Consider the following 13,531-nt stretch of genomic DNA (forward strand, 5'->3'; position numbering starts at 1 on the left):
GGGAGACGGAGGGCAGGAAGGCAGTGCTATAAATAACCATCTGGCCCGTTTCCCGCATTGCTTTAACTTCCCATCTGTGCAACTTCTTTTTCCATGAAGCCGGCTACCTGAAGGCCCTAATTAAACCCCTCATCATGGACTACCTCGTTGCATAAACACAACTGGTAAACCGTGTGTCCGGAAACGTGGAGGGGGGCGTATTATCGAGAGCTTATACAGTACCGGGACTTTCTGGAACTTTTTTTTTTTTTTTTTGGGGGGGGGGGGGAAGGGGGGAGGAGCGATTGACATTCTGAACAATGCATCTTAACGCTTTCATTCCGAGGACCTGTTTGATATTCTTGCTACAACCAGATGATTTCATTCAGTTTCGGAGAGCACCCTAGTAGTAATATGAGTAATAAAACTTACTGTAATCCTTCCTGCCCGAAAATCTCTGAGGTTGTAAAGACTATGCCTATTCCACCTTCGATATTCTAAAAAATGCTACTTATGTTATTCTGACTGCGACACAGATTACAAAAATATTACCATTATTACACAGAACCATTAAGGCGACATGTACTCTAGATTTGGCATGAATTAGGATGCCATACTGAAAGGGTTGATGGAAATTCTCGCATGCTAGAAAAAAATGGTCCGGAAGTAGTCAGAAGGTAACGAAAGAAATCATCATTGTAGTGAATATACTGATAGGCCTGACAGCGTGGGTACCTGTTCGATTTTTGCGCAATGGGTTTTACGAAGGTGAAAGTTTTAATTACTACCGACAAGGTGTGCAGAAACGCCAGCACCCTTCCCCGAACCCTGCCTTAGCGGTAGTGACCGAATCTTTCCCACGATACTGGGTAATCCCGAAGACAACCCGCTCCCCCCTGAAGTCAAGGCCACGCCCCCTTACGCGCCGTATTAGTCGGTCGCCGTCCCCTCAATTCCGTTTCCCCGCTTCCGATTGGCTAAGATCCCAGTCCCGCCCTTCTAGTCTCACCTGATTGGCTAATTTTTTCGAGGCCTTGTGAGTCATCATGCTAAGTTGATCAGTAGGTCAATACTAGAGCGCCACAGCGGCAGCAACAGGAACTATGGTGACGTGTACAATCGAGTAAAAAAACTAAAATAAATAAAAGTAATGAACTGTGCGATCTGGACAAGACAAGGAGGGAGGGTTAAGTTGAACGAGGAAGAAAGGTAGGAACTGAGAAAGTGAAGAATGTTGAAAAGGAGACGAAAATGGAAGAAAAACTCTGTAGTAACCATGAAGACGTACAGTCGAATGCTAAACCCCTAAGGAGCCGTGGGATTAGAAGGACGCATTAGGAGGATTGGAAGGCAAGAGAGGCATCAAGGACAAACTCAGGTAAAGAAGACAGAAGGAAAAGTAAGGATGGAAGGGGAAGGGAGGATTAGAGGGAGGGAGACCAAAGTAGAGAGGTAGCAGACGTGTGCTAAAACCCTCAGGGATTTGGAGAGAAAGACAGAGGAGGGGGGAGGGGGTTGCTGAGAGGCAGAAGGGAGAAAGAAAAGGAGAGAGGGAAAGGAAGGAAGAGGGGGAGGGAGGGGGGGGAACAACTTAGGAGGGAGAGAGTGACCGGTAGAGACAGAAAGAGGAAGGGTGGTCGACAGGGAGACATAAGAGAGGGAGATAGGATGTGGTGGTGGGTGGCGGGAAAGGTAAGCGTGAGGGAACAGGTGGCCAGGGACGTTCCTATTTATTTATTTTTTTTCCATGCATTTGGTGTTGAAAATCGGCACTATAGGTACCAGTGAAACCTTAAGTGGCATTGCTTCTGTAATTACTGAGGAATAAACTAACTAAAAATGGGGGGGGGGAGGGAATACATAACGAAAACCTGCTGTATCGTGTGACTAGAACAAGATGACGAGGATGTAATTTATTTGTTTGATAGGGCGAGGAACATCTGTATTAGTCTGACGCCGCATCCTGTAAGGAGTGGCCTTGTTTAAAAGAGCTTCAGGCATTTCCCTCCCTACTCAATAACGACCCCCTCCACCCACGACACACTGACACTGTAGAGAACAATCCAGCTTTTGTCCCTTCAGAGTTCACGTTATTCTCTGAAGGTGTATAAAGTAAATAAATAAATAAATAACCTACTTCCACATCACAAGAATACTACCTTCACAGACAGTAAGTTCCCTGTTGTGTGGAGATGGTCAGATTGCGTCACTTCCTACACATCTCCATCAACACTCACCAAACTATCTGTCAATGCAATAACAATACGAAAGTTACCCTGGCAGTCAAGATGCAGTAATTCTGAGTCTATCCTTGCTAGTCTTAGTGCATATGCCTACGATAAAATCCAGTTCATATCTATCACACACGATGGGTTAAATACATCCTCATTCGGCTTGATCTTCCAAACGCGATAGGTTATTCAGATACATCCTTCACTAACTCCATCACTACTGGCGTCCCCTCTCTAAGGCTGATTACAATAGTCTAGTAGCAGTGAGGATATACTAGAAAGAGTTCATCGCCTAAGTGGCTAAATACCTAGAAGTACGGTACCTGATTTCACCACGTTAGACTGACACCGGTTTTTACTTGTTTCATCTCCACACCACAATTTCCACTATTCTCACCCAGCCATAACCGTAAGAAAATCCCTATAACACTATTACAACCACATTTATCACTATTACAACTCTATCACAACCACAGTAATCATTCTTACCACACCGTCATAACCACAGTCATTATTACACCACGATCACAACCACAATAAACTCTTCTTACATCACAACCACAATAACCATCCCTCCAACACCATTACAACCACAATTACCACTATTACAACCTTGCCATAACCACACAATCATCATCATCCACCCAATTCCGCCGACTGACCAGTATTTCGTCCTTGAGCGGCATTATATGAACAAGCAACACTCTCTCTCGAACTTGAACCTTGTCCTCGCACATTCAACTGGATACAGACCATTAAAATATGACAAGGATAGCAAAGAAGAAGGCTCTCCCCAGCCCACCAAACCCTCCGGCTAGAACTGACAGGGAAAAGAGAAAGAACACCACGCAGTATAGAAAACTCTGAGGGAAATTTTATAGGAATGGACGTGACGAAAAAAAAAAAATGGTTTATTATATTTCTGCTCTTCTCCGAGGCATTTATTTAGTTCAATGGGGAGTTTTTTATTTTTATTTTGATACATTTAAACTTAACTCCCTTCACTAATAAATTCTTCCTTAACAGAATAAAATCGTCTGGAAGCAAAAATAAAACCAAGAAGTCAAAGTCCAAAGAGGGTTAAAACACACATACACACACACACACACACACACACACACACACACACACAGCACTATTCCATTCACAAATTTACAATGAAATAAGGAAAACCCGATTTATCACCCAGATTCTAATGAACAGTATCAGATAAGCGACTGACACACACACACACACACACACACACACACACACACACACACACACACGAGCTTCTTATCTTCAGTGGCTTTTTATCTTTCCACTCCTTATCAATGTTTCTTTCCTTGATTAGCAGACTGTGGGTGTGTTTTTACTCGTGCTTTTCCTTGATACTTTTTAAACTTCATCTGATGGAACTTGGCCACTCCACTACTCGAATCCTAAGTCGTGGTTGAACTGGATGAGCCTTAGTTATGAGACAGGGGAGAATCTCATTGGTTACTAGTCAAATCAACCCTCTAATTTGACTACGTCGGGCCATTAACTAAGCTGACACTGGTTAAGGATCTCTCATAGGTCAGAGTCAATGCACTGTAGGATACTTCATGTAAAGCTAATATCGAAAAAATTTTTGAGAGAATTCCTAACACTCAGTGGCTTTAAATACTACCTTGCATAAAATTTTCTCTGCCATTGGTACACCCAGAGATTGTATTTAGGCCTACACGACACGATTTTGCTAAGTCGAGAGGAACCCAAAGTCTCCTAAGTTTGATTTTATAATTACGAACAATATGAAAGAAACTAAAGGATAAAGATGACCATGGTGTACCCTGTCCCCTTTCTGCGTAACAATCACTCTCACCTCAACCTGACATCACTCTCGCCTGACCTGACAAGCATAAGGTTTTTCCAAAGAGCGTTCGTGCTTTGTGCGGCGTCAGATTAGATCAAGACATCTCCTCAATCTTCCTTCACTTCCCCCAGCCTGTTTCTCCTCCTCTGTCTTTCCCTCCCCTCCCCGCCTACTCTCAACGTGCCACCTGTCTACTACGCTACTCCACAGCCCCTCCCTTCTTCCCTCCCCCCTCCTCTCACTACCTGACCACCCCTTCACCTATATAAGCGCCTCCCCCTCGCTCCCTCATACCTCCAGACCCCCCCTCCTCCCTCTTCTTTATCACACTACCACCACCACCACCAATGTCTTCCTCCCTCACCCCATCTCCCAGTTCCCCCCTTCCTTCCCCTCCCTCTCTCCAGTTCTCCCAGTTCCCCCCTTCCTTCCCCTCCCTCTCTCCAGTTCCACCAGTCCCCATATCCTATCCCAGTCTACCCCTCCCTCTCCAGTCTCACTTATACCCCCCTCCCTCTCCTCAGTCCCTCAAATACTCCCCTCCCTCTCCCCAGCTATGTACTCCCTCTAGTAGTCTGCCCCCCCTCGCTACCTTAGCCCTCTCCACAGTCCTCCCGATCCCCCCCAGGTGGGCCCGTACCCGTAGTCGCCTCGGGGACACGTGTTGGTGTTGCAAAAGTTGGGGAGGTGTGTGCGTCCCGAGCGTATATATACAGGAGCGCGCCACCCCACAACACACACCAGCCACCGCCACCGCCACTACCACTACCGCCGCACGCCACTCCACTCAAAGCGTTCGTTGGCAGTGTTTGTGTGTGCGTGTGTACCTGAGCCAGAGTGCTATCACCAGTCACATAGACAGTGTTTGTTTGTTGTTGAGCCGTATTGGATATAGCAGTACTATTGCTCTACCCAGCTTCACTGACTCCTCTACCACCACCATAGTAGCACCTCGCAGCAGGGCTCTCGCCTGACGGAGGAGCGGTAGGGTAGTTCCCGGGAAAGAGTGAATCAGAGGGTGAGTCAGGGTGCAGCAGCAGCAGCGAGCAGTAGGGACCCCGCGCCAGCCCGGCTCAAGCCACACTACCTCGCCTGGTCGCGTCGAGCCCGCACGCGCCGCTCCCTCGCCCCGCCGGACATTGCGCGCATAGTGAAGTTCATGTGAGCAGTGATGGCGTGGATAGAAGACACCAGCGTGCTTGACCTCCACTCCCTGGTTGCCCCGGGACTGGGTCGAGACAACTCATTCAGCCCGCAGACCTTCGGCGGGCAGCAAGTCGTACCGCAGCAGACACAGCCGCACCTGCCCCCGCCTCAGCAAGCACAGTATCAGATGTTTGATACACACCAGCAGGGGGGCTACACCAAGTCCTTGCTGGACGTGCCGTACGGTGACTACGGTTTGTTGTCCCCGGGCAGCGAGTCAGGCTACGGCAGTGGCTGCAGTGTGGGCCAGGCATCCCCTATGAGTCGTAACATAGGAGGCTCGCCCGCCCCTCCACGCCCGCCCTCACGCACTACCCCCGCCCTCGACCCAGAAATGGAGGGCAGCTTCATCACCTCAGCCACCAACACACTAAACAATTATGGGGCCGTCGGATATGCCGCCTACGACACACAAAATAACGTGGACACACTCAGCTCCAGTTTGGACACCAGTTATGATCGCCTTCTGGACACGAGCTACGATTCAACCTTGGCCAGCTACTCCCCCTATGTCGAGCCCCACTGCGATTCACCCTTTAGCCCCGCCATGAGCAGCAGCTACGAGCCACAACAACCGCCACAACAGCAGCAGTACCAGCAGCGACTGCAGCAGGAGGAAGAGGAACAGCCACTCCGTGCCCCACCAGGTGAGTTACTGCAGCCTTGATAATTATCTTAGCATTTTGTTGTCAATTACCTATCGTAACTGAGATCCAGTTTTGCAGGAAGATCACGATACTGCAATATTCTGCACGATTTTTTTTTTTTTTCTTTCCTGCGAAACCACTTAAAAGTTACGACCGGGAATTGATGACAGGCTATATTTGTTTGTGAATCTGGGTCCTGTTGTCCACCTGCTCCAAGAGGTCGAGTAGCGGTGTCAAGCTTCCGGCCCACCCGAGGAAAATACCCACAGGTTCATATCCGGTGCTATACACAAACACTCCACATAGCCATACGGAAAACATACCCACCAAACACACTTCACCTTCACCTAATCACTTTCACTTAATGTATTCCAACTTCACTTTCACTTAACAGATGCTGTCTTACTTCAATTTCATATGGCTCACTGCACTTCCAACCAATGCATTCTGTCTGACCTTCCTTTCACTTATTGTATTATGCCTCACTCTACTTTCACCTCAAGTGTCTTACCACCACATATACACTACAATTTACTCAGAATCCAGAACAAAAATAAAAAAAATCCCACAAATATCAGTAAGACAAAAATACCATCCCCTACACATCTGTGAAATGATTTAGTCCACACAACTGTATCCTAAACATGAAGATTAAAAACATTCACACTACAATACCCTCGTATTATTCTATGCTAGGCACTACGAGCAAACAATATGAACAACGCATATAAACATAACCATCAAAATACTTTATCCAAAACACGAAGAGGGGAGAAAAAAAATCAACCTACCCTCCCCACCTCCCCAAAAAATCTAGACACCCCCAAGTACTTCCAACACCCTCAAGTTGCTTCGCCCCAAACACAAAACAATCACCACACACACACACACACACACACGAGGCTAGTTAATGTGTGTGTATATTCCCGCGCTCACAAGGGTATGAAGCGTAATAATGACACAATAGCCAGATGTACACGACCCGTATCCTGTCCTTGTAAACTTTTCCTGGTACTCGACCGGGGTACCGCAAGAGGCTAAACTTGTACCTGTACTGTCTTCACATCACTTGTTTCCTTTACATGCATGAGGGAGAGTGGCTTGGGCGCAGGAGAGAGCTTAGCGATAGTGGAGGTATAATCTTATCTGTACATCAGTGATCCGTGTTACCATTTGTATATATGTGGGAGGGTGGCTTGGGATGGGAAAGTGAGAGTTCACCTGAGAGTGCGAATAAATCTCTCTTTAGTTAACCCCTTACGGGATTAAAGCGTCTGGCAATAGATTGACAGATAGATAGTTAATGAATCAGTCTATTATACAATGTGACCACCCTTTTCGTTCATAACTACCTAGCTTTCTTCATGTCAGATACTTTTTCTCCCTCGAGGACAATTTTACCAGCGACCATCACAGTATATGAAGGGTGTGTTTGAGCGCGTGCGTGTGGAGCGTGGCTGATAAAAAAAATGAGAGAGAGAGAGAGAGAGAGAGCTTTGTTTTCGCCAGAGGTCAAGTTTACCTGTCCTGGGAGGTGTTGTCAAGGACTAGCCCACTCTTGACTGCGGCCAGAGGGGAAGGAAAAAATCATATCTCACGTTTGAATAATGAGAGACCACGAACACCCTGGCAAATTATATATCAATACTTTCATTTCCTCTCGAGCACGCCAGAACGCATGGGCAAGGCGCGGTGGGTGACATTATTTTAGTGAACAGACGAAGAACAGTGAGAATTAACAGCGAATCGAAGAACAGTAAGAATAGGTTGAGAACAGTCGAAGAACTCTGAGAAAAAGCTATGATCAGGAGAAGCGCATGCGAAGAAAACGGGGAATCTGAGCGAAGGGTAACTGCAGGGTATAATTGGACAGGCGTTGCACCTCGCCCTGCCCGGCCATTCATTGAGGTGGGAGCGGCCGGGCACCTCCACTCCTCTCTCTGTACCCTTTCTCCTACCTCACCTTCCCCCTCTCTCCTCACCTCCTCCCCCCTCCCTTCACCTCTCTCTCTCTCTCTCTCTCTCTCTGCATTATACTTCGTCATATCTTTTCTCAAAGGCGTTCTTAATTATTCCATTTTATGTATGGGAAGGTGGTGTACAATTATTACCGAGATGATAAGCCTCACTTCCTGGACACCGGGCTTATCTCGAGCTGATAAGGGGTGAGTGGCGTCATACTTACCCCCTCTACCCCCACCCACCACCTCTTCCTTCTCCTCAACAACCTTACTCTTACATCTTACACCCCTTAACCCTTCCCAGCCCAATCTCTCTCCCTCCCCACTAACCCCACCCGTTCTCCACCGTGTGACTGATAAGGATAGCACCCAAATATTCTAGACGATGACAAGCAACCGTCGAGTTTACAATCCAGGTCCTCATTTCTAGGTGCAAACGGGGCAAAGTAAATTCATCTTCCCCACACCACTTTTATGTAACTCTCACCTTCCTCATCTATTCCCCACTCCATTATCCCTCCCCCAACCTCATCCTTTCAACGCCCCATTCCCCACCATCCCTTCATCTTTTCCCATTAATCCCTCCCCCCCATTACCTACCTCCCACTTCTCCCCCCTCTCTCCCTCAGTCTACCGCATCTCTTTTTTCTTTTGTTCTCTGTTTCTTCCCATTTATATTTCCCCTATAATGCAGTAACACTTCATGCCTTAGGAATCTCTCTCTCTCTCTCTCTCTCTCTCTCTCACACACACACACACACACACACACACACACACACACAGCTCAACACTTAACAAGACCACACATGCATATCGCAGATTTAATCGGCACCTCAGATGTAAGCACCTCGCATTCTTCAACCTTAGGAGAGAGAGAGAGAGGGGGAGGGGGGAAGGGGCATGCATACCATCGTCCTAGTCTGGTATGCCCGCCTTCAAAACAAGAGACGAATATAGCCAAACTCTATTCTTTCATCCCCTCCAACCAGCCCAAACCCCGCCCAAAAATAGCCCAAATTTCTCTCCCAGTGTTATCCTAGGGCTATATATAAATCCCTCTGGCTGGACATGAGAGCATCTTGGCACGGGACTCTGACACATAGCGATCCCGTAATAAAACGAAGACCATAACCCTATAACGAATTGAATGAGAAGGTCGTAGGTGATCGGGGGACGATTGGCGAGTGTTATTTGCCTTTTGCCTTAGTGCTTCTGGTGCGTAAAGTTGGTTCAGATTCCTCGCAGGTGAATTAAATAGTTTGGTTGTAATAGTTCTAAAGTAATTGTAGTAGTAGATTCATTATTATTATTAATTATTATTATTATTATTATTACTGAAGTGTGTGTGTGTGTGTGTGTGTGTGTGTGTGACGAGTGTGGCATCTGAGCCGAAACCAAATTTTCCTAGTTCCAAAATATAAGCGCACGAAACTCAAAATCAAAATCTCTGTGTATATATTTTTCAAACTCGAGGCCTATGGACAAATAAGGAGTAGAATTTCAAGCATGCGTCTTATATTTACACTGGGTATTCGTGGACTGACACACATTAACATTCTTGCGGTCTGATTTAGCTCCCCCTTGACATATGACTAGAGGTAAGAGTATGACAACGTAACTGTGTCCGTCTAGCCTTACGAGAGAGAGAGAGAGAGAGAGAGAGAGAGAGAGAGAGAGAGAGAGAGAGAGAGAGAAGTTGTAGACGATAAGAGTGGCAGATATGAAGTGCGCATTACTGACTGAGGCAAGTGTTTGGAGATTACGTGTAGAAGCTCAATAATTTTCGGAATAAAAATAACGGAAGACGTACAGTTTAGGGAATTCTCTCTCTTCGTTACGTAACTCATTTCATATTAGTTCATGTTTCTTGCATCAGCTTCACGCTCACTTTCCCCCCCCCCCTCCACCCTGTATCGTCTTTATCTTAGTATTGTTCACCCTTTCCACTTAATCGCCCACTCACTCCACCCCCCCCACCTTTTCTTTTCTTTGTATTATATATATTCTCATCTGCTCCATCCTCTCTCTCTCTCTCTCTCTCTCTCTCTCTCTCCACTCAGAAGCTTCCCTACCCAGAAGCCTGGCAATAGGGTAGTCAGTCACTACTTCCCCGAACTTTGGCATCAACACGTACACAGCTGATATGGATGCCAAATCTCGCTGGCAGACGGAAGAATATTTCCCCCCCTTTCTCTACAGCTGATTCATTAAAGCAGTGATTCTGGGATAGACACGTACAATCTACCTTCTTCAAAACCCTGACTTATTCTCGGTCTTGTGGGAAGGACAAGTGAACCGATAATTTTGGTGAAAGCTTCTGTTGTGGGTGCCAGCGGTTGTTAGTTGGCTGGCACTCGGCATTTTTTTTTTTTTTTTTAAGTTATTGATACATTAGCGGCAGTGTCATTCTGGGAGATGCTTACACGCCTCGTCTACGTCAATTATATGGTGGTTTATTCTAAGAAGGCATGTGGGGGTCGGGATAAATGTGGAAAAAAATTATGGATTCACAGTTAAGAGAAAGCGCTAGTCGGAGAAATGCTGTGGGTGTACAACAAAATATTTGAATATTTCAGATATACTTTTGTGATATAATGAGATCTAACCATCCTTCTTTCTCCCTCTTTCACAGATCCACGTGTATGGACAGCACAGGACATCGGATCGTGGATAGTTTGGGCTAGGAAGGAATTTAATCTCCCGCCGACCCTGAACCCATCGCTCCTGCCCTCTACCGGTGAGTACTGGAGTTATGATTAGGTTTCTGCCTAGATGGAAATTTTGAACGATATAGCTGCATAAATAACACTTTCCCTTGCTCTGAATTCCCGTTACGTAAGTTTCCTTTGTTGTATGATTGTTTATTTCTTAGTTATTTCATCGGTCCCTCTCCTAACTTATCTCTCCATTAATTTCTTCACACTCTCCCAGCATTTCTGTTCATCGCTCTTTCTTCCCTCTTCATCATATCAGTAGAGTTCCCTTTCACTTTCATTATCAGTACAGCTCTCTCTCTCTCTCTCTCTCTCTCTCTCTCTCTCTCTCTCTCTCTCTCTCTCTCTCTCTCTCTAATGTTTCCCTTATTCTTTTTCTGTACAGGATGCGAATTGTGCAGTCTGACCAGAGGTGAGATCCAGCGCAAGGTCGGAAAACACTCGGGCAAAGTCCTGGCCAAATACCTGGATATCCGACTGGGCTACCTCGGTCTCAGCCTACCCAAGGACGAGCTGCAGGACTACATGGAAGAGGTTGATGATTCCCAACAGCAGCCCGAGGAGGACCACATCGAGGGCGACCCGTACGAGATCCTGGGGCCCCTCGCCGTCAAGTTGTCAGCACAAGGGTCTGGGCAAATCCAGCTATGGCAGTTCCTTCTCGAGCTCCTGACCGACCCAGCCAACGCCTCTGTGGTCACCTGGGAGGGCACCACTGGGGAGTTCAAGATCCTGGACCCTGACGAAGTTGCTAGACGCTGGGGGGAGAGGAAGTCCAAACCCAACATGAACTACGATAAGCTCTCACGCGCCCTCCGCTACTACTACGACCGGAACCTCATGACCAAGGTCCACGGGAAGCGCTACGCCTACAAGTTCGATTTCCGTGCCCTTGAGCAGCTACAGCAGACCCAGCAGAGCGACCCACAATCCCGACCTGCTCCCGACCTCGCCTTCCTTAGTGCCGCCTTCAGCAGTGCCTCAGTGTCCTCTCCGGCACCTTATTGGTCCCCTAGCAACCCAGGAACGCCAAGTCCAAGGCCCTGGATGTAAAATGAAGTCCAGGGAGTCCATTTTTTACAATTTATCGTGGGGTGTAGATGGATAGCATTCCCAATCTCTCCACAAGACATAAGCCCTTCCCTTCTTCGGATGATTCCCGAAGGAAGAGGAGGCCGAATTTTTGAAGGAGGTCGTGATCTCAGGTGACTGGAAGGGCAATCAGAGGTCGCGTTGGTTCCCTTCCTTATTAGCTGACCGATAACAGGTGTGCAGGCAGGTACCAGGTGGTGAAATGAGCCATCGTACCAAAAAACTGCTCTCCATTGTGATTCCGCGGCCTGACCAAGTGATAGGGTTTGCTAGTGGATCAAAAACACAAGATTGTTCCCCCAACCCCCTCCATAAACACCTCATACAGCCACGTTTGCTGGGGTTCGTACAGGTGAAACAAATTCAAACCCCCTGAATGTTATTTACCAGTTTTGGCCAGATCTCATTTTACTTTATTGTATTTTTTTAAAAGGTTTCGAGTGTACAGGGACTACTGACCGTGACTGTATTGCACAATACCCCGGAAAAAATGATATAGTGAGATATACCCAGAAGTTTTATTCCATGCTAAAACCAGATACCCGGTATGGAAATCAGTGGATTTCAGTACCTGAACCAGTTACATTACCCCAACTATTCAAAAGTTAACAAGCACCCGAGTGAGAGAGAGTCAAAGCTCGACTACATACTATAGCAAAATACAGAACCCAGTCGATCACTCACTGGGGAGGAGAATCGGGAGACTACATAGGCATTATTAACCCTGGTCAGTACGAGAGATCTCCGGTAGTTTTAATAATACAGCAGTAGCATGAATACTAAAAATCCTTAAAAAACACCATCGTACGGCAGGGGTTAAACGAACAAGTCGTCCCCCTCATGCATCCCTCCCCACAGCCCCAAAACTTTCTCTCCACGACCCAGCTTCGCCCCCCAGTGAGCCTGCAGCGTCGCCCTCAGGTCACGTCAGGTCATATTGCGTACCTGCCCTGTGTCTTAGCTTCTGTGATCTCTTAAGGCTGGTTTGCACGATCAGTTTTGAAGCATTTGTTGTACTAGGTGACCACGCTTCGAGGCATATGGTATCGAAGCTCATGTGGCCGAGCTTCGAAAATCATGGCGCAAAGTGTGTGTGTGGGACTGATTGCATTACTTGCTAAATATCCTGCTAGGGATAGTTAAGGTGCTTCCCTTCATCTGTCCACACTGTCAAATCTCTAGCTGTCTTCCGTCAACCACAGTGCTCCAAAACTGATCATATAAACCCGCCTTTGTACAGGGTGTCGGAAAAGTCTGGAACCAAAGTCTACAACCACCCATCTAACACCACACTTATCCATCCTTCATCCAAGCAAAGCACACCTTCCATCTCCATCGCATCTTGAGCAAATGATGAAAAGTAAAAGGTTTCTCCTACGGTTCTAGACTTGTCCTACACCTTGTATATGTTTTTTTGTTAGCGTTCCTGCGGTTAGGGTGATGTTAAGAAATGCCCAATCGCTGCTCTGTACAAAAACACACAACCCTCTTCATTCTCTGTACATACAACTGTGATAATATTTATATATTTAAGTCTGTTTTTTATAATTATATTTGTAGCTTATTAAGACTTTGTATGATAAATAAACGAATTTTATAGTTAAATAGTATACTATGTGTTTTCTTTATTACATTACCCTTGCACCCAGACCTAACAAATACTAACAGATTTCATTATACACACACACATAGCTTCCACGGACGATACTTAGGCTATACAAATCATATGGGGAAAATTAACGAAAGTAAAGACTCCTTAAGGTAAACTGAAAATGGAGGTATAAAACTGCTGACAAAAAAAAAAAAAAAAATCCTGTAAAATACGTAAGATGAAGCATTACAGGTGCGAAATATGCATCTTACG

The 13,531-nt window shown here is 46.4% G+C and overlaps 1 protein-coding gene across 1 annotated transcript; it reads left to right on the top strand.

Moving 5' to 3' along the window:
• The first annotated feature begins 5,013 nt into the window (after positions 1-5,013).
• LOC145410821 (uncharacterized) lies at positions 5,014-13,217 on the top strand. Its single transcript, XM_080280939.1, has 3 exons — positions 5,014-5,900; positions 10,494-10,598; positions 10,961-13,217. Exons 1-3 carry the CDS (start codon positions 5,219-5,221, stop codon positions 11,626-11,628), a joined length of 1,455 nt encoding a protein of 484 aa, XP_080137065.1. The 5' UTR covers positions 5,014-5,218; the 3' UTR covers positions 11,629-13,217.
• Positions 13,218-13,531: the final 314 nt, after the last annotated feature.

Source organism: Coenobita brevimanus, chromosome 86 (assembly GCF_032717465.1).
Source record: "Coenobita brevimanus isolate Jiangsu-jjx chromosome 86, ASM3271746v2, whole genome shotgun sequence".
NCBI classification, from domain to species: domain Eukaryota; kingdom Metazoa; phylum Arthropoda; class Malacostraca; order Decapoda; family Coenobitidae; genus Coenobita; species Coenobita brevimanus.

Excerpts from the sequence above, each read along its gene's own strand:
- LOC145410821 (XM_080280939.1), top strand. The coding sequence starts at position 5,219 with ATGGCGTGGATAGAAGACACCAGCGTGCTTGACCTCCACTCCCTGGTT. Across the intron at positions 5,901-10,493 it reads GCCACTCCGTGCCCCACCAG|ATCCACGTGTATGGACAGCA; the intron begins GTGAGTTACTGC and ends CCTCTTTCACAG. Across the intron at positions 10,599-10,960 it reads ATCGCTCCTGCCCTCTACCG|GATGCGAATTGTGCAGTCTG; the intron begins GTGAGTACTGGA and ends TTTTCTGTACAG.